Here is a 20,761-nt window from a genome sequence, read left to right as displayed (position 1 = left end):
TAGCCAGCTTCCATTTGGGCTCGTTCCCCAGAGGAGGAGCTCCCTGAAAAATGTCTCATGTTGATGAATAATGAGATTTTGTTCGCTAATGCACCTGCATGTTGCAGGTGACAGGGCTGACAGTTTGGAGGTGAGAAGGGAAGCTCTTAATCAGGCGTCTCATCAGCTCTTGACCAAAATCAGTGGGGTCGCAGAATCCCACCCACACGAGGTACAAAAGGACACCATCTCTGAATCCCGCTTCAGTTCTTTCTCCAGTTCATTAGGGGAGGACAAATGAAGCAGAACGCAAACGCGTGCGTGCATGTGTGATTTGATCCGTGGTCGATGTCAGGGGTGAGAAACCATGAAGTCATGAAACTTTGTGGGGCCAGGCTCTTCTCAGTGGTGCCCGGGGACAGGACAAGGGGTAACGGGCACAAACTTGCCCCTGGGAAGTTCCATCTCAACAGGAGGAGGAACTTCTTTGCTGTGAGGGTGGCAGAGCCCTGGCACAGGCTGCCCAGAGAGGTGGGGGAGTCTCCGTCTCTGGAGACATTCCAACCCCGCCTGGCCGCGTTCCTGTGCCACCTGCTCTGGGTGACCCTGCTCTGGCCGGGGGTTGGAGGGGATGAGCTCCAGAGGGCCCTTCCCACCCCGGCCAGGCTGGGATTCTGTGAAACACCAGTTCTGCCTTCTCCCAGTTGGGCCACTGAGGTGTCAAGGGTTGGGTTTGTCACCAACATCTGGCCCTTAAATACTGGGTAGAGAATGGGTCGGCTACAGGTGTTTGTTACGTTACTCCTTAAAAAAAAGGAGAAAGAAGAGTGTTTAAAGCTGAAGGAAGTGGCACAGGACAGATGTTACATTCAAACTGTGAATTTTGCTTCAGTTTATGGTCCAGCTCGGTAGATGTCAAGAAAATGGAGTGAAAAGTTGAAAGAAAGAATAAACTGAAAAGACAACTCAGAAGACAGCTAGAGGAAAATTCAGTGTTGTCAACTCCCACAGTGTTATTTTGGATACTGGGATAAGTGACTTCTCTGTAATGTTTTAGCTGTTGATGGCGTGAGATTAGATGGGACTCTCAGCTTTTATTTTAAGAGCAGCAAGATTTTAACCTTCAGGGTTATGAAAAGCTTCACAATGATCCAAGCTTGCCCAAAAAGTTAATGCCAAATATACAAATAGCTTCCCTCCCCTTGTGCGCACACCCCCACACATGTCTCCTTTCTGCTTTCTTGTTTAAATCTGATAATTTTAAACCCAGTTTCAAGACTGGTGGACTTAAAAAAAAGAAGAAAAATTGTCCTTGCTGGTGGTAAAGAAGGAAAAAATGGTGAACTGATGTTGGTGAGACGGGCAAAAATAAAGAAGCATCCGAAACGGTAAGAGGTGGATGAGGCAGAGAGGGCGCTGAACCAAGACGGTGATGGGAGGTGATGTAGGGCTAAAGGGATGTGTGAGTGCAGAACCTGCATTTCTTCTGAAGTCTTAACAGCCCCATGGTTAAAATCCCATGGTTGCCTGTGGCTGAGACATGCCGAGAGGTGGGGGTTTGTAGACGGGGTCGGTTTGGGCAAGGAAAGGAGCGTGTGGCTTATCGCAGAATCCCAGCCTGGCCGGGGTGGGAAGGGCCCTCTGGAGATCATCCCCTCCAACCCCCGGCCAGAGCAGGGTCACCCAGAGCAGGTGGCACAGGAACGCGGCCAGGCGGGGTTGGAATGTCTCCAGAGACGGAGACTCCCCCACCTCTCTGGGCAGCCTGTGCCAGGGCTCTGCCACCCTCACAGCAAAGAAGTTCCTCCTCCTGTTGAGATGGAACTTCCCAGGGGCAAGTTTGTGCCCGTTACCCCTTGTCCTGTCCCCGGGCACCACTGAGAAGAGCCTGGCCCCATCCTCCTGACACCCCCCTTGAAGTATTTATAAGCATTGATAAGGTCCCCCCTCAGTTGTCTTTTTTCCAGAGTGAAGACTTCTGCAGCTCAGGAAGCCCATCTCCATGATTAGTGCATCCCTGTTGCAGAGCTGTTGCTCCAGGTGTGCGTGTGTGCGTTTGTAGGACGACAGCTTTAAATAATAGTACTTAGGAGCACGTGGGTGGTTTTACAATGCTTTGTTTAATCAGCCATCAAGATTGCTACCTCTGTATTAAGTTTGGAACCCTTTTAACAGCTCTGTCTCATGTTTACGATAGTGGACTGTGCTTAAAAACATTCATTACCTTGTTTCTGCCAGTGATAAACTGCAGTTTATAAACGCAGGCTTTGCGGCGCTGCTCTGTCCCCCGAGCAGGGTGTTTGCAGGGTTGTGCTCTGACGCCGGGAGTGTCTCGTGCTGTTGAAAATGCTCTTTTGCCCTTATGCCTCCCGCCTCCGGTCCCAGCAGCGCAGGTACGAGCCCTTCGAGGCATTTCATCCCGCGCTTCATCCCGCTCGTCAGCCGGGACAGCGGGGAATTCAGATTTAGAACAGAACGAATATAGGGTCAGCGTGATGCTGCCGTCAAGGTATTTTTCATTATGTTTCGAGACCTTTTGTGTGCTTACCGTGATTTATAATACCCTGAGGCTTGAAACAAAGTGGCTTTACCTGTTTAATCTCTGCCTTTTTACAGGATTGTTTATATGAATTAAGACAGTGATTTTTATTTTTTTCCCCCGTGTTTGAGACCAGTGTTGTAAGAGAAGTTAAACACACCAAGAGCGGTGTGGATTTTGACCTCAGGCCTTGAGCAGGGGCAGACCTTAAGATTTTGGGGGGTTTTTTTTGCATGGAGAAGCCTTAAACTCAGTGGCCGATGGTGTCAGCAGAGAATAATGTTCTTCTGAAAGCACCGGGTGCTCCAGGGGCTGGGAGGGCCTGGGTTGCACATGAGCCCCCGAGGCTGCCGCCTTCCCTGGGAAAGGTTTGGGCTTACGCTTTCTGCCTGCCAAATTCATCTGTTTGGCAGCCGAGCTCCCCGGAGCGGTCTGGGGGGACACGGCTATATTTAGGTGTATCCTTTTTGCGACTGAGTTTATGAAGGCTTCTGTAGATTCGGGTAAAAAATTAATTTTACTCCTTGCCGACTCGCAGATGTTCGCTAGGGCATCTCTAATGCGATACGGCAAGTGGCGTTTGAGTCTGTTACTGGGGAGGAGTGAGACGAGGTTAACTCGCAGAGTTCGCACGAGTGTTTTTAAGTACCTAATTTCAGTGCAGCCTCTGATACCGTGCTGCAGTTATTTCTTTAAAGCAAGAAAATCCCTGTTTCCTACTCGAGACGTTATAAATCTTTACATACAATTAATGTTACAGCTGTTGGTCATCGAAAAGTGGTAACTGTAGAAAACTGCTTTCTGCTGCGGTTCCATCTGAAAGGTGAACGGAAAGGTTGACGTTTTCCAGGCATGGTCTCTGCCTGAGGGAGAGCTGGATGGGGTGGTAAAACCCCCTCGCGTGCGTGACTCGGGACAAGTACAGTCGAAAGCCTCATGCCCCAGGGCACGGGCCAGCTTGCAGCTACATGAGAAATAATATTTACTATCCTGTAAATACATGAAACTCTCCGAGAAGTGAAGGGTAGTACTGGCTGCAGTGACATCCACGATGCTGTCTTGAATGAACTGCTGCTTTCATACAGCTCTGGGGTTTTTTTTTTTTTTCCCCTAAGAAATAAAAATATTTTAAAATATGTTATTTGCAAAAAGTTCTAATCAGAACGTTTCACCGAGGGAAGCGAGCCAAGTTTGAAAATGAAAGCTTGACGTAGGCAAGTCCTCTGCCAAGGCAAATGCAGGCGTGAAGCGTGAGGGCTAAAAGCAGGGTGGGATGGCAAAGTGACGCCGGCACCTGGAGCGTGTCCCCTTCTGCCATCAAAGGCCACGTGTCTTCCACGACGCCCGGGCTGCGCTGCTCGAAGCTGGTGCAGGTTGTGCTGTTACTGAGGCTGGGGTGGAATTCTTGTGGGAAGCGATGACGGCAAATCCGCGGAGGGGATTGCAAGGGGGCACGGCGCTGCCTGCGTCCCCTCCTCGGGGGGGCTTTCCCCCCTATTATTCATTAATGTGTTTTACAGCGCTCAGGTGCTGCGGATGCCTCAGATTCCATCTGTGTTCGTATTAAATAGTGTGAGACTGCACGTTGGCTGAGACCGGAGATTACATATATATATTAAAAAATAAATATATATATATGTGTAATACATATTATAATATATATTACTTATATACATACATATACATATACCATATAATATATATGCAATATATGTATTATATATATGTATATATGTAATATATATTACATGCACAGCTCACACATGTAATATATATTATGTATATTATGTGTATATACATTATATACACATAATATATATATGTATATATACACATATATATAATACATTATATATAATGTATTATATATGTATATATGTAATATATATTACATGTATAGATCACATGTAATATATGTTATGTATACTATGTGTATATATGTGTATATATACATATATAATATATATTACACATATATAGTATGTGTATATGTATGCAATATATTATAATCTATATTACATATAGATTTATATATATGTATATATTATGTAGTATATATAATATACATTACATATATGTAATATATTTACATATGTATAATATATATGTAATTATATTACATATACATGTAATATATTTGTAATATATATGTGACAATATATATAATATATATAAAGAAATACGCATCTATATTTATATACATGTGGTGTTACTGTAGGGGTATAGGGAACCTCAGCTCTTTCTCCAGGGCTGTCAGGTTTCTCGTGCTCGGCGTGTGACTCGTGTGGTTGCTCCCGTCTTGCTCCGTCCCCTGCGATGATCCTCTCCGTGTCTCCACGAGGCAGTGACATCTCTTCTGCCCCCGACAGCCACTGACACGCGCCATGGTCTGTGTCATCGCAGCCCACCAGGCACTGCAGTGTTCTGCTGTTTTTCACCGGGGTTACTCTTTCTGGCTGGATTCAGGGATGAAAAGAGCCTCACATAAAAGCGCATTCTCTCCGGGCATCGCTGCAGCCCTTCTCGCATCCCTGCGTGCTCCTGTCGTGGCGGCTTAACGTGTCCCATCACGTTCTGCTGCGCTGGGTGTCGTCTGTTAGAGCCCGTGGTTGAAAGATCTACCTCTCAGCAGATGGCTTAAGGCAAAAATTCCTGCTCTTTGATGGATTAGAGGTCATCAGTTTATCTTTCCCAAATTTAGAGCATGCTATCTGTTAAGAGGTTGCATTTTTTTGAGCTTTCGGTTAATTAAGTATCTTTGGGTTTAATAGTCGTAGAATTATAGAATGGTTTGGGTTGGAAGGGACCTTCAAAGATCACCTAGTTCCGGTCTCCCTGCTGTGAGCAGAGACACCTTCCACTACTAGACCAGGTTGCTCCAAGCCCCGTCCAACCTGGCCTTGAACCCCTCCAGGGATGGGGCAGCCACAGCTTCCCTGGGCAGCCTGAGCCTCACCCCCCCCATTGCAAAAAATTGATGGGACCCATAAGATATCTTCTGGCACTGTCTGAAGGACCGTTTGTTTTTTTTTTTAAACCTCGTATTACAAAAGGGTTAATTCTGTCATCTCCGTCAGTGTGACAGTTCCATTGTCATTGTCCAGTCTCCCGTGGCAGGGATGCTCTGACCCCCCTCGGGGATGGGGGTTCTCCTTTTCCCGAGGTGTGACACCCCTCATCCTGCAAACCCCGAGCGCGTCCCGCGAGCCAAGATGTTCCCAGTGATGAAAACCCTCAGATAGCGGGTTTCTGGCCTGCGGGTTAAGCCGAGTCCATGCGAGCTCCTGCAGCCCCTTTTAGCAGTGACACAGTTGAAACAATGTCACGTAGAATTGGGCTCTCTGGGGGCTTTTCACCGTGGGGACCTCCTTTCCGCAGGCCGTCGGCTGGGTTAGCCGGAGTCATAGTTGGGAATTGTGGAGGTAGGAGAGCTCAAGGGATGAGCACAAAATACTTGTTTTGTGGGTTAGATGTTCAATCTAACCAAAGTAGTAATATCAGAAGGAATCTTACTGCGAGAGCCAATTTTTAGTATAATCTGATATTCTGGTGCTCTCATTGTGTATTTTTTATATAGAGAGATATATATGTATATAAATCTGCTTGCCGATAGAAGCACGGGCAGCGATGTCGTCGTGTTAGTTTGTAGCCGCGGTTGCCCATTTCAATCGCCTTCTCTGCATCTGGATTAAGGCCCTGAATATTTTTAACACGTAGATATAATTTAGATATATTAATGATGCAACAGGAGTCCTGTTGTGACTGTGGGTAGGATTCATCCCCGGGGGGGGGGGTGGTCTTCATTCCCCAGGCAACCCCCCAAAGAGGTTATTGCTGCAAAGCACGGTTAATCGCCCGCAGGGGCCAACGTGTGCTGGGGAGCTGCACTCACACACCCGAAGCGTATGAGCACAGACCCCGGCCTGGAACACCCTCTGGAAAGTTTAGGGTATTGAATATGGCAAACTTGCAGAAAGAATGTTATTTTGCCGATTTCCTTCAGGTTGTGGGTATTGATGGGCTTGATCCTGTTGGGGACTGAGATGAAGTTCTTTCCGCCCAAGGAAAATGAGAATAGAATAGAGTAGAGTAGAATACAACATAATAAAATGTTTTCAGTTGGAAGGGACCTACAACTGTCATCTAGTGAACATCGGAAGTTCCATCTCAACAGGAGGAGGAACTTCTTTGCTGTGAGGGTGGCAGAGCCCTGGCACAGGCTGCCCAGAGAGGTGGGGGAGTCTCCGTCTCTGGAGACATTCCAACCCCGCCTGGCCGCGTTCCTGTGCCACCTGCTCTGGGTGACCCTGCTCTGGCTGGGGGTTGGAGGGGATGATCTCCAGAGGGCCCTTCCCACCCCGGCCAGGCTGGGATTCTGGGATTCTGTAACTGCTTGACCCCTTCAGGGCTGACCAGACCTTTGCGCTTCCTTTGTATCCAAGCACTACCAACTTTTTAGCCCTGGGTATCGGGCTGCATCAGCCTCCCTTGGTGCAGGTGATGGGATTGTTCTGAAATTAGATGTTGCTTTCTCGAATTTTGACTGCGAAGTTGTAATTCCGGAGCATCTCTCTGGGTGGGTAAGCTTTAGTTCCCCCGGAGCCGTGCTCTGCGCGCCGATTCGTGTTGCTGGCTCGTAGCTAGCCTGACGCTTTTGCCTTTTAAATAAAGTCAAAATTGGTTTGGTTTAAAATAGCTCATAGGAGAGATTAAGTCCATGGAGCAATCGCTTCCAGCCTGTGCAGCAGTACTTATATCATTCAGGGCTGTTCAGAAGGTAAATTAATCCGCAGGGAACAATCCTAAATACCTGATTCAGTGAAGAGTTTGCACATAAAACAGCTTTAGTGTAAAACAGTGAAAATTATGTTTAAAATGAACACAAATTGACGATTAAAAAAAGGACCAGCAGGATTTATTAGCTCTTTCTTCTTTTTTTGTTGCTTCGTTTAGAGAAAACTTATTTTGACACATAGTTATTTCGGTTTTCCCCAGTTTGCTGTACGGGAAGATGACTGATTGCAGCTGCTGATGTGTTTCAACAAAGATTAATTAGATATACTGAGATAGGTTTTTAAAATTGATGATTTTTAATGGATCAATGGATTATTTTTTTCTCTAAATAGGCAATGTTGTATGCCTGGCACTGCAGACCCCAACTTTGAAATGGAGATTTTTCTAGAAAACCATTTCAAACGTATTTCTCAATATTTAGCGATTTGAAGGAGCAAGAGAAGCCTGTGAACATCTGTTTCTTGTTTTTATCTTATTTTCCAGTGCTAAGGTGTAAGTGCGTTTACCTGACAGCAAACCTATGTTTAAATGCCAACAAGCGAATGCTGCTTCTTAGCAGTTGCGTGTGTTGGTTTTAAATTTCAAAATATGTTACGAACAACTAAAGTTTGGAACTCTTGATGAGATACGAAGATACTGATCCCACTGCACGGGTGAGAAACCCAATACTGAGAAATAAACCGACAGAAATAGGGGTGAAGGTCGAAGCTGCGTGGTCGGGATGGAACAGGCGCAGTAAGAATTACGGGTCTTGATTTTTTTTTTTTTTTTTAAAATGATGATTTTGTAATTTTAGAGGTAACAGTTAATTGTAGTTCCTATTATAATGTCACTTAACATGCGTAATTAAGCTTGGCACCTGGGTGAGCAGAGCCGTCCCGAGCCCCTGGGTTGGAAAGTCATCACTTGCCTATTTTGTCAGGTCTGTCTGGGTATTTCGGAGAATTTAAATGGAATGCCTAATGTTAGGCAGGGAAATCATTCCTGTATTCAACATGTAAACAACAGGCTAAAATATGTAATTCTGCTCTTCTGGATGCATTTAGAGAACCAAATGAAATAACCCTTCCCCATTTGCAGTTAAACTGCGTCTTCCTTTAGGTGCTCTTTGGATGAAACTTCTTCTCTAGGCGGCTTTCTTTTACAGCTTGGCATAGAAAAAGCATATGAGTCTGCGGAGTAGTTTACTATTTGTGTTTATTGATATAAAAATAAATGCTGCGCTGTTTGTTACCGAGGCAGCATCTCCCTTGGTTTGGGAATTGGCTTTCGGGAAGGCAAGGAGGCTGCGGAGACGTTACGGGGGGATTTGTGCCGCCAGCAAGGAACGGTAGGTCCACGCTGTTCTGTCCGGGGACAGATGGCACAGAAATTAGCAGAGAATTTGGACTGGGAAAGGTATTTACCCCCGCTAAGGGAAAATGACGGATTTCAGTGGATTTAGCAAGTAGATCTACGAGCACAGGGCACGTCTGTCGCTTCAAAATATTCAGGGTCGAGTTGAATTTCAGGGCTTGGAACAGCAGTGGAAATGTGTGTGGTTGGGGCGATGAGAGAGTAGTGAGATCTGATTTGTCAGCTCTTTCTTTTTTTTCTTTTCTCTTTTTTTTTCTTTTTTTGCCCCCTAAGTTAGGGAGCAGGCAAGTTTATCACACTCAAGAGAAGCTGTTCTGGGTGTTGGGACCTTCTCCCAGTACCTGAGAGGCTGGCATATGACCTTGAACTCAGTGTGTGGGAGACTGAAGATGAAAGGAAATCAAAAGCCTGAAGGGAGGTACGGCCAGGGATAATGGCACCGGCCTCCAGAGGAGAAAATACCAGTGGGGAGAAGATGTTAGTGGGGGGATGAGTAGAGTATTGTCCCTTCCCAATGTGAAAGTCAATACAGCAACAACCCCGACCTGTGAAATGAAATGAGATAAGTGAAAATGTGTGGATTACAGTTAAAGCTTCGTAAAAACCTGCCGTCACTCACATGAGATATTGGGTTCCGCTTCTGAACCAAACTAATCCACGGGAGCTGGTTGTTCGCGTGCGTCGGGGGGGGCTTTCGGCGCCGATGGCATTTCGGCGTCGACATTGCAAGGTTATGAACTTCTACGAACGTTCCCTGAAAAGGTGGTAACTGCCACACAAATTAAAAGATATGGGAAGCACTGAAAATGTTTTTTCCTTAATAATTTCTGCTCTTTCTCGAATTGCGTATTCAAATACAATGCTGCACATAATTATTAATGCTCTTTGTGATTACAAATGGCTTTTAACAGTATGAGCCAAAACATTGTAGCCTAAATGTTCTTTTAGAAGGAGTAAGCAGAAACAGTATCATTAAACTAAATTCCATAATCTCTGATTTATGTGAATGTGGAAAATATGATGCACATCATTTCTGGCTCTTGCATTGCACAAGCCGGTGTAGAGCAGCCCGTGTGCGAGCAATTCTTCCTCCGTTACTCATTTTGTTTATCATTTCTTCCTTTGTCAAAGCCACTTTGACAAGCTACTCAGAAAATGTGGAACGCACCAAGTATGGAGGGGAGAGCAGTAAAGAACTTGGATCCGGAGGAAACCTGAAACCTTGGCAGTCCCAGAAGTCCAGCATGGACTCCTGCTTGTACCGCGTGGATGAGAACATGACGGCTTCCACCTACAGCCTCAACAAGATCCCGGAGAGGAACCTGGAGACCGTCTTGTCCCAATCAGTCCAGTCCATTCCTCTTTACCTTATGCCGCGGCCAAATTCAGTAGCAGGTAAGAAATCAACACTTTTGCCTTTAGGTGAGAGCGAGACACAGTCCATGCGTGTCACAGCCGTTTCCATGTTCTCATTATCCGAAGAGAGTTCTCTTTTCTGTAGTCATCATCATTAAATGTGACAAAAATTGTCTTTTCATTTGATTTACCACTTCTAAATGGAAAATTCCTGTGGGGAAAACTGGTTTTGATGGTGTTTAATGGTTATTTCAGCAGTCTGTGGGCGCTCTTTTTACAAAACTGTACAACTGTAAGATTATTGGAGAATACTTTTTTTTTTAAAAAAAAAGAAAGAGATTCTTTGCTATCGTTACGATGCAGATAATGTCGGGTTTAAGGTACCATGTAATTCCAAGGCATCATAGCCGTTTCTACTGTTTCAAAGGATTCGTTATAACTGAAATGGAGTGTCTGATCTTCTCTGAAAGATCTTAAGGACTTTGGAGTTTGGAGAATTACGATGCTTCCTCTGGGCAGAGAAGTTGCTCTTGGTGCACTTTGCCCTGGCCGTCGCAGCACACGGGTGTCCACGCGCTGCTTTGGCTTTCGCAGCATCTGGGGTTTGCTAATTAATGATTGAAATGTTTTGTTTTGGCGTAACATCACCGTTTCCTTCATTTAATTTCATGTCTGCTGTTCAAAAGATTCCTGAATGATGCTGTGACGTGTCTTACCCTGCTGAGTTTCCCCCTGAAGTTGGTAGCGGCAGGGCAGAAACAAGAGGGAGGATTAAAAAATATTACAGCTTTGCTGAAAAGCTGCTTGCCTGGAATTATTCTCCTTTGCTTTGCTGCCCTGTATTTTTTTTCTGGCTGGGTAACTTCTCTGGGGTTAAATGTTGTGTGGAGGTGGTCTGTCTGTACGGACACATGGAGAAATGCAGTCTTTGTCTTTCTGGAGAGCCCCTGCAGGATTCCCCCCGCAGCCGGCTCCGGAGAGCGCGGACTGGGATATTGGCTCTTCAAACAGCATCTCTGGGCAGCCCGGGCCGCGTTGCGTAACTACATCAGATTTCCTTTTTAATCCCACTTTGGACAGTCGCAGGCCTAAAGGCGATGTAGAAACGAGATTTTGTAGACGCGAAAATCTGGGCGCCCCGAGCATGGAGGTGCCGCCACGGCGTGCTCTGTGCATCTGAGAGACTAAACGCCCGGGATGCCAGAATGGAAAGAGGGGATGGGAAAAGAGTGGGAAACTCCGCTTGCGCAGCCTCGCTGCTTTAGGTTCCTTTCTCATAAATACTGCGTAAACACCTCCCGGAGAAATCAGGGCAGGCCAGGTACCATAGGGTTAAATACGTGTGTGTGTCTCGGTGTGATTGGCCTGGGGAGTCGCTTGCCTGATGCCTTTAGAGACAAATCCTGTTTCAAGAGAAAACTACCTAGCAGGGTTCGGGAACACCTTTTCCTTCTGGCTGGTTTTGTTTTGTGGGGATTTTGCTGCTTTTAAGTAGTATGTCCGCTAACACACTTCGTATCCCAGGATAAATCGTTGTGATAGTAACTAAGGACAAGAACACAAGATCTGGCTTGACCTTTTATCATCCAGTGCTGACATGTTACCTCCTGTAAGTTCATTGCACCAGAAAATGGTGTTTTCTAGGTAATAGATTAGTATGGTTTTTTTCCCCAGACCGGTTAACCCTCGTGGTCTGTGTACTTGAATGATGGGAGAGGGAACCCAGATGTAGTTTCATGGTTGATTTCGGTCTATCTGGAAAATGTGCCGTTGCCCAAAGAGTTAATCCTGTGCCGTCTGCCAACTCCACGTCCTTGCGCCAGCGCTACGCGTTGGGTAGCCGGTTGATAAACCAGACCAATAGACTAATCCCGATGAAAATTAACCTGCCAGAAAACACGTGTATTAATTCTGAGCCACAAGTTCGATAGTTTGGAGGCAAAGCGTGGCTGGGAGCGGGGCGGAAAGCTGCCATTCTTTTAGTGGTATTCCACATCTGAAGGTAATCATGAAACCACACGTTTGCTAAAACAGACTGTTCTTGTCTTTTTTTTTTTTTCAAAGCAGCAGAATTGATATACAACCAGTCTATTCTTGGGAACCAAAGCATGGCAGCACTTACACCTTGTGGCTTTTTTTTTTTTTCTTTTTTCTTCTTTTTTTTTTTTAAGATTCTCCCTGAATATCTTCCAAAACGGCACAAAAATGTTCTTTCTTGCAGCAGGCTTACAAACAGCCCTCACTGCCGTGTGACGCAGCCCTTCGCTCACCTGACGGCTTACAACTGGAAGCGGTTCTTCCAACACGTGTTGATCTCGTCTTGCGCTTCGTTGCGTAATATTTCTTCAGAAATAGTTAAAAGCACTTTTTTGGGGAAATAGTTCTCTTGGGAAAAAAAAAAAAAGAAAAAAACAACCCAGCCGACAACACTGCAGGCTCTCGTGTCCCGTAAAATGCCAAAGTGGGATGTCAGATTTGGTAGAGCACGTCTGGGTCTTGGCAAATGGTTGGGACTCCTGGGTTACCCTCTATGGCATAGGAGGTTCTTTAAAAGCCCGGCTGCGGGAGCAGACAGAGCGTGTCTTTCCCGTGGGCTCGGTGGGAGCACGTATGGTGAGCCGTACCCAGTGCCTTCCTGCATGGAGGACAGACGCCGGCCGGCAATTTTCTGGTATTTAGTCGGAAGCAGCTGTGAAGGGCAGCGAGAACGGCAAAACCCTGACTGGGAAGAGAAAGGGGAGCTGGGCTGCAGAAGGGACGGAGCAAATGATCCCTCGTGCAGTGGCAGGAGAACTTAAAGGTCTCCCCCTCCGGGTCACACGTAACTTGCAGACAACAGGCTGCTCACAGCTCGGCTGCGAGGTAAAGCACTAATCATAAATTAGAAGAAAATTAAGCAAAATGTGAGCATAGTCACTATGCACTAACACCGTGTTTGAGGGGGAAAAAAATAAAGGAAATTCAGGGACCGGAGCTGCTGGTTCTTTTCTCCTAATTTCCCACATTAACAGCTCTCAGTTATGTTTAAATTAGTGCCAGCCCCCCCTTGAAAGTCAGCGGGGGCAGCTCAGGTGCTGAGTCCGTTCCACCTTCGAATTTCATCAAGCCTTTTCAAAGCTAAAAATGCAATTCAGCTCCTGAAATTGGTTTCGTGCCCCGTTCGCGGACTGTCTTTATAAATGCAGCGAGGAGCCCGGCCTGGCTCCGTATTGTCTTTTTTGTCTTTTGATATAGAAAAGGTATTTTTGATCTCCGTAGGGAATCTTTTAAAGACCTTACTGAGTTAGCATTTCTCGTGCACATTTTTTTCTCGCAGGGTGGGGGAGCTGAATATTCTTTCGGCATTTTTTAGTTATGTCTCTCTGGAATTCCGAGGGTTTTTAACAATCTGAAGATTTTTTTTTTTATATTTTCTAGCTCATACTATTTCTGCCATTTTACTTATAAAGTCCCTATCGGTTCAAAAAGGGAAGTGGTTCCCTCCACGTATTCCTCTTACCTTTGGAGGGAACGCTCGTTGCCACAGCGCAGCCTGAGAGATTGAGATTTTTGTCAGCTGAACTGCATAAACCCAGCTGGAACGAAGGGGTTTTAGAGCTTTTTATCTTGACAACTGCACCATATCCCACTCCAGGTAGACGCAAGGAACCGGGAGCCCTTCGTGGATGTTGGCCTCGATTTCTCATAGTCTCTCGGAGATGGACATTTACCTGGATTTACTGAAGATTTTTAATGTCGCGCATTTAGCAGCTTGCAATTTTACCAAAGTTACGCTGCTTGAATTCAAAGTTTTAAGGTCAGACGGATGAATTTTCTGAAGAGCTTTAGCATAACTCTTCAGCCACTTCGGACAGGAAAATAAGGGGAAAATGCGATGTTTCGCTGGAGCTAAATTCTGTACTCGCCACATTTGAGAGGTCCCAACACCTCCGCTTGGGCACAGCCGCGTTTCCTTGCTGTTACGCTGCTTTTGTTAAACCCCTCTTGAGGCCCTAAATTGGAGTAAATTCTTGTAATCTTACTGACCTCGGTGATCTGAGACAACTTGATTTACATGATGATCATATTATTGGGAAAAGAGTTGTAAAAATCTAGTTTATACTTACACTTATTTAAAAATTCGCTCTATTGTGCTAAACTCCATCCCCAACTATGTAAAACGGAGCGTATTATCAGATTAGAACCGCAATCAGTCATGTTGACATTTCAGGATTTTAAAGTAGTACTTTAAATAATTTGCACCCGGGGAAGTGATTCTATTTTCTGTTAACCTCAATGGTGCAACTCAAATCCATTAACGCACGTTTTCCTTTCGTTTAACCAATGCTGCGTTATACTGGATTAATGTAATGGGGGGAGACACCCACAAAAAGGCAGATTAAAAATTCTCTTAGTTCTAATTAAGGAAATTCCCTTCCTACATAGCCAAGACAAGGGTTGGGAGGTACGCGTTACCTCTCCTGAACGCGGCTTTTTCAGCACAAGGAAACGTTGCTTCATTCTTCCAGTATTAGCAGCAATTTTTCTTGCTGGTTGGCATTCAGAAAGCGTAACCCGGAAATCACCAACAATTTCCAACTGAAACCCCAAATCTTGAAGCTTTAAAAAACAAAACCAAAACCAAACAGAAAGGCAGGAAATGGAAAGGAAGAACGCATTGGAGTCAAGGTGATGAGTGTCCATGTTAGGGATGATGATATGGAAAAATCTCTGTGTTTCACCAACACGCCCACAGCCGTGCGTCCACCGGCCGTAATGCTGGCCTGATGCGCACCTAGGGCACCGACGGTAGCACCAAAGTACCAAAAAAGCAATTAAAATGCCCTTTTTCATTGCATTTACCTGTTCTGCAGTCATTTGGGTGACAGTTTCGGGAGAAGAGTCAGGAGTTGGTAGGAAAATTCTTTCCAAAAAAACCCCCCAAAAGTTAAAAAAAAAAAGAAAAGTGATCTTTGCTTCTGTGTGGTGCGGAACTTTTGAGCTGTTGGGAGAGATGGTGTGTGCTTCGAAATGAGAGGGCTGCAGTTTTTGAGAGGTTATGATCCAAGAGAAAACCCTATGAAAATAATCTCGCGTCTTCCAGTAATTCTTCAAAACTGGCTTTTACAGTTCAGCGCCGTATGAATCCCTTCGCTTTGCTGTTTTATTTTTCCCGGAAACCGAAAGCTTCGACTATGTTTTCTTCCTACCCCGCCCCAGGCAAATACGCACAATAATTCGGTTTATATACTTCAACATTTTTCGTCCCAACGGTCAGAAGAGGCTTGGCACGGGAGTTGGGCATTCAGATTTTTTGAATGAAGCCAGATTTCTTAGGAAAGGTCGCATTTCGTGTAGACAATGAACGCCTCGTCCTATTTCCATTACCCGTGAAATGGAACATGAAATCTTGCGTTATTTAGACCACATGCATGGTTTATAGGGTCTGTTTAAATGTTAATAGAGAATTAAAAGGCCCTTATATAATACCAGCTCCTCTCTTTTTCCTCCTGGAGAATATGAAATAGCAGCCAATATATTATTAGTTATTAACTTTACATTCTTTACCCATTAGAAAAGTATGTCTTTGAAGGTGAAGGCAGGATTTGCATAATTGCCTATAAATTATGTCTTTTTGGGGGACAGCGAGCAGTGGTTTATCTCAGGGAGCATCCTGTATCCCGGTGTCTGGCAGCTGGTCCTCTGAGGCTGTTTCTGGCAGAGATCTGAGTGTCTGGCGGACTTTGCCTACCTCTGGTGCACCGCACAAGGGAAAAAACCAAGCTAATAGTACAAGAAAGGTTCTAAAATGTGAGTTGAAAAGTGCGATGCTCAGAAAAGTGAACGCCTCACTCTCTGCAGGTCAGAAAAACACACGGTCAGGCGGCGGTATTTGAGCAGGCGATGAAAGTGATTGGAAGAAAGTGGTCATAAAAATGGGTTTCATATGAAATATGTTTGGATTTCCCTCTGTCCCGTGGTTGCCCTGGAAGAGTCCAGGAAAGGTCATGTAAAGGGGCGAGAGGGGTCGATGAGGTGCGGGGTCACCAACCTGGGCGACGGGTCACCGCAGTGAGAGCCCTTGGGGGCCGCGCGGGGGGAAGCAGAGCAGCAGCTTTTTAAGAATACCTTCAACTCTGCCCCGGGGAAGAGAACCGATACGAAAATAGCACGGAGGGAAACGTGGTGTTAAATGAAACGCACTGCAACGGGGGGAAGGGAAGCTCCAACGAGATCTGCCGTGGAGCACGTGCTTCTCCGCCAGCCCTGCAATGGGCGGTAACAACAATTTCCGCCTCTTTCCTTTTTTTGCTTTCATTATGAGGTATGGATAAACTTGGAATGAGATGCAGCTCTTCATATGAATTATCCCAAGGAGGGAGACGAAATGAAGATGCTTCGGATAAACCCCAAAACTTAGCGTTGTCCTGTTTGTGGTTGGCTGTTTCTTGATAACTGAGACCAGGTGCCCGGCCAAAAATTAAGTCTTTAAATCTGAAGCACGTTTATTAATACAGCTGTAAGTAATCCGATTTTGGGGTACATGGAGAATTCCTTGTAATAATGCAGTCTGGTCCGTTCATCAGTCATGGCAAGCTGAAGCCGTTGACTGGGATGGGAGCAGGATCCCCCCCGTGTCCCCCAGGAGACGCGGCGGCAGAGCCCACCCCCTCCTTGCACTGCCAAACCCCAGTTTCCAGTCAGGTCCGTTTGTGTTTGTTGTTCAAACAGCGCATTGAAACTGAATTATCTTCCACTATTTGTTTGCCATTTCCTTGGGAGATTTGCGCCGGCGGTATGCAAATATTATTTTTGAGGAGGTACTTTTTTTTTCTCCCTTGTGTTTTATCTGCAGCCACCGTGTCTTATTGCGTAGGATCAGGTTCAGAATTGAGGGGAAGCTTTCAACCGTTTTGTGTTATATTTTCTAAGATAAATTGGTCTTGCATAATTTTTGAAGTACTGAAGGATATTCTCGGGGAAAAATTACTTCTGGTTCCTCTGGCCTTAGATCTCTTTCATTATTCCTCCGTTCTCAATCAGGAAGATAAATCTCGGTTCATCAGCCCGAGAAACGGCCGGATAGTTGTACCGACAATTGCAAAAATAACCCGTGGCAAAATGTGAAATGAATCTGGCAGCTCGCGCTGACTGCAGGACACCATGTAGGAGTCGCCTTGGTTGCGGCTGTAGAAGATGATGATGATGATGATGATGAAGGTGGGAAGAGAGCCAGGCGTTGGGTTGCTGAGGAGTAACTCCTCGCTTCTTGTAGGACCGACAATAAATGGGGCCACTGGCCATCGTCCTGCTCTTCTCTGGCAGCGCACAAAGTCCACCCCCGCAGAACATCTGGGATGGCAGCCGGCTGCTCGTTTCCCAGACAGGACGGAGGTGGAACTGCAGACTCTTCAAAGAAATGAAAGAAAAATAAAAGGCATCGGCAGGGTTGCAGTTCGTCCCAGGAAACAAAACAATTCTTCTTCCAGGAGGCTGCATGCGTGTTGTAGGGACTTGAAAAATGTTCAGCAATTAGTGCCATCGGGCCGCCGTCGGAACGGCCGGGTCGTTGTGCCTTTGCCGTTTGCTGGTTTGGAGCAAGCAGAGTTGAGCATCTTTTCTTGCTTTGTAATAAAAGACGGAGTGCTGTCCCTCTGTAGACCCCAGTTATTGGGGGAGTGTGAAGAACATCTCCCAGGCTTCATTCTGGTCTTGCTGACCAAAACCCATCTTAGATAATTAATGCAATTTTGAAAGATTGTTCAGCCCTTTGCATTAGAAAAGCTTTTTAATTACACAACTCGGCAAGTGCTGGCAAAATTACGTTCCTTGGAACCTATCATGAGTCCCACGACCATGAAGTTTCCATGAAGGGTTGCCTGAAGGAACCCTCCTTGCAGCTGCTAGCTGGGGTGGACGCGGTCTAGAAACCACTTTCAAAGGATGTCTCCAGAGTCCGTCTGGGCATTAACATCTGCGGTGATCAGTTGTCCATCACTTGGGCTCCAGAAATCTTGGCTTTCATGTTGAAAACCTTTCCCTGCATAAAGTAAGTCGGAGAATCCTGCAGCCCGTAAGTAGGCAGTAAGGAGGAGATGGGACTGATGTGAATGAGGCACTCGGCTCTTTATCTATTAATTGTGGCTTTTATGTAAAAGATGAAATATCACAGGACTCCATTCATCAGGAGCTATTATAAAAGCTGGTTTTGAGGACTTAAGGAGAAAAAAAAAAGAGAAAAGACCCCCAACAAAAGCCCTTAACGGCAGCCTTCTCGGAAGAAAAAAGCAGAACTGCCAGTATGGCAAAGTAAAGAAGATCCCTGTGCTGGTTTTCAGCCTCCATTGAAAGCAGGCGATGTGTTGAGCGGGGAGATGCCGTGCTGGGTCAGAGCAGCCGAGAGAGTTTGAAAAACTGGGCTTCAAAACCTGGGCGTGCTCCCCCCGCGGGTCTCTTCATCGAGTTTTTATCCGCAAAGTTCTAAATGAAGACGATTAGCGCGGATGTAAGAACACTGCCCGCTGGCGGGGAGCTGCCGCTAGTCGATGCTTCCGAAACAGTCAACTAAAACAAGTCACGTACGGTTTGAGGGTCACACACGGTTTGGGCAGTACCGGTTGCGTACGGCGGATGATCTGCGCCTCTTCGGGATAACAACGGGGCGTTTAAAATCCTGTGCAATTAACAGGAGCAGCCTATTGCCCCGGAGCATTGCAGGGCTTGCTTCTTTGGCATGCAGCGTGTCCCTCGCACAGTGTTTTCTCGCTGCGCACAGGATTGGCTTCTATGAGGGTGTTTTCCTGAGGAGTGAAGTAAAAAACAAATTGGCTAATGATCATATTGTAAAACTAATTCTCCATTCAAGGACTAATGTGAATTTTCCAAAAAAAAAAAAAAAATTATTTTAGTTTTTTGTTGATGAGTAATTAGGGAGGAAATAATCTGGGGGCTTAACTGTTGTTATATAAATTGGAAAAATGAGCTTTTATCAGTTCGTTGCTCCATTGAATCATCTTCTATAAAGAAATGAAATTACCATCAAGAATAATGTTTCTGGTCATCCTTGATGGCTCTGGTTGTGCTTGATAGAATTAAAACGGGACTGGAGCAGGACCTGGTATGGAATTTAGAGGGAGGAAATGTTGTCCTTCAGCAGCTGATAGATATATATAGATATAGATATAGACACAGGCACACGCTCTCCTATACATATATATTTAGCAACAAGTCCAATATATGGGGAGTTTTGTTTTCTTTCCTTTTTTTCTTCAGAGAAGCAGGAGCAGCTTCAGCAGGGCAACTTGAACCGAAGTCAGGAGGACGTTTAACAGAACTCGGTAACGACAGTGTGTGGTATCTTCACGAAGAAACAGTAGTTCTTTCAGCCCGGCAAGTTTGTTTATTGTATGCGACGAAGCCTTGGCGCAGCAAAACTGCTGAGCTGTGTGCGGGACACATTAAAAACTCCCATTCAAGGGGAGAGGATACGCCGGGAAAGGACGATAATCCTTATCCTCATTAATTGGGCTGCATAAGCTTACTGCAGTGTCATTTACAAATATGAAAGAAAAGCATTCAGACTTCGATTATTTTTTAAATTTTTTTAAAGGGGGTTCTCCTTTGCCTGAATATTCCCTTTCTAAACTCTCCCAGGATCAGTTAGGGCTGTTTCTGGTGTGGATTTCCAGCACACCCGACATGCGCTGGCCGGCGGTAGGCAATCCTGGCTGGCTGCTTTTTGTCTTGTTCCCTGACAATCAGCCGCAGTGGAAAGGGGTTTTTATTTAACAAGAGCTGATTATCAATTAAAGGAGGAGGCCCCGGAGATGCTGGGAGGGCTGGAGCCCCTCTGCTGTGGGGACAGGCTGAGAGAGCCGGGGGGGTTGAGCCTGGAGAAGAGAAGGCTCCAGGGAGACCTTGGAGCCCCTTCCAGTCCCTCAAGGGGCTCCAGGAAAGCTGGGGAGGGACTCTGGATCAGGGAGGGGAGCCATGGGACGAGGGGGAAGGGTTTTACACTGAAAGAGGGAAGGTTTAGATGAGATAAGAGGAAGAAATTTTTCCCTCTGAGGGTGGTGAGTCCCTGGCCCAGGTTGCCCAGAGAAGCTGTGGCTGCCCCATCCCTGGAGGGGTTCAAGGCCAGGTTGGCCGGGGCTTGGAGCAGCCTGGGCTGGTGGGAGGTGTCCCTGCCCAGGGCAGGGGGGTTAGGACTAGGTGATCTTTGAGGTCCCTTCCAACCCGAACCATTCCGTGATTCTATGATCTTTAAGATCCCTTCCAGTTCTAACCATTCTTGGATTCTCTTAAGGTGTGGGTGCGTGGATGGTGGGCTGAAGGCTGAAATGGGAAGGAGGGACCTGCCTGGTACCAGGCTCCAGGGCAGGATCTCCCTGGACACCCCCAGGACACTTTGGATCTGCCCCTTGTTGCTGCAGGAACATCTGCTCTTCCACTGCAGATCCTCTGGCTCGGTGACACTGCAAAAAAGTGGCTTTGAATTCCACACGTGTTTACGTGAAAGGCACGTTTCCTTGGCCTGTGCCACCGTGGTGTGAGTGAAACCTGCGGCTGAGCGCTGGGGACGCTGTGAGCGGGCTGCAGGGGTTTAGCGCTTACGGAAAATAACTCCAACCGCGCTACAGCCACAGCTTTCTAATTGCAGCATTTCAGCCCTAATCTGCTCCTGCGCAGTGAACATCTAATCAACTTTACAAGAGCAAAAGAGCATGAAGGACTTCTAAAAACAGACTTTGATGGGTT

The 20,761-nt window shown here is 46.1% G+C and overlaps 1 protein-coding gene across 12 annotated transcripts in view; it reads left to right on the top strand.

Annotated features, from left to right (window-relative positions):
* Positions 1 to 20,761, top strand: part of TANC2 (tetratricopeptide repeat, ankyrin repeat and coiled-coil containing 2) — a 256,859-nt gene that overhangs the window by 157,556 nt on the left and 78,542 nt on the right. For all 12 annotated transcript variants that reach the window (XM_074562510.1, XM_074562507.1, XM_074562509.1 and 9 more), the window contains one exon: positions 9,800 to 10,063. In XM_074562510.1, coding sequence (XP_074418611.1) covers positions 9,800 to 10,063 — 264 coding nt within the window. The remainder of the gene's footprint in view (positions 1 to 9,799; positions 10,064 to 20,761) is intronic.

The sequence above is a fragment of the Larus michahellis genome, chromosome 18 (assembly GCF_964199755.1).
Source record: "Larus michahellis chromosome 18, bLarMic1.1, whole genome shotgun sequence".
NCBI lineage: Eukaryota > Metazoa > Chordata > Aves > Charadriiformes > Laridae > Larus > Larus michahellis.
This window is presented reverse-complemented; position numbering and strand designations above follow the sequence as displayed.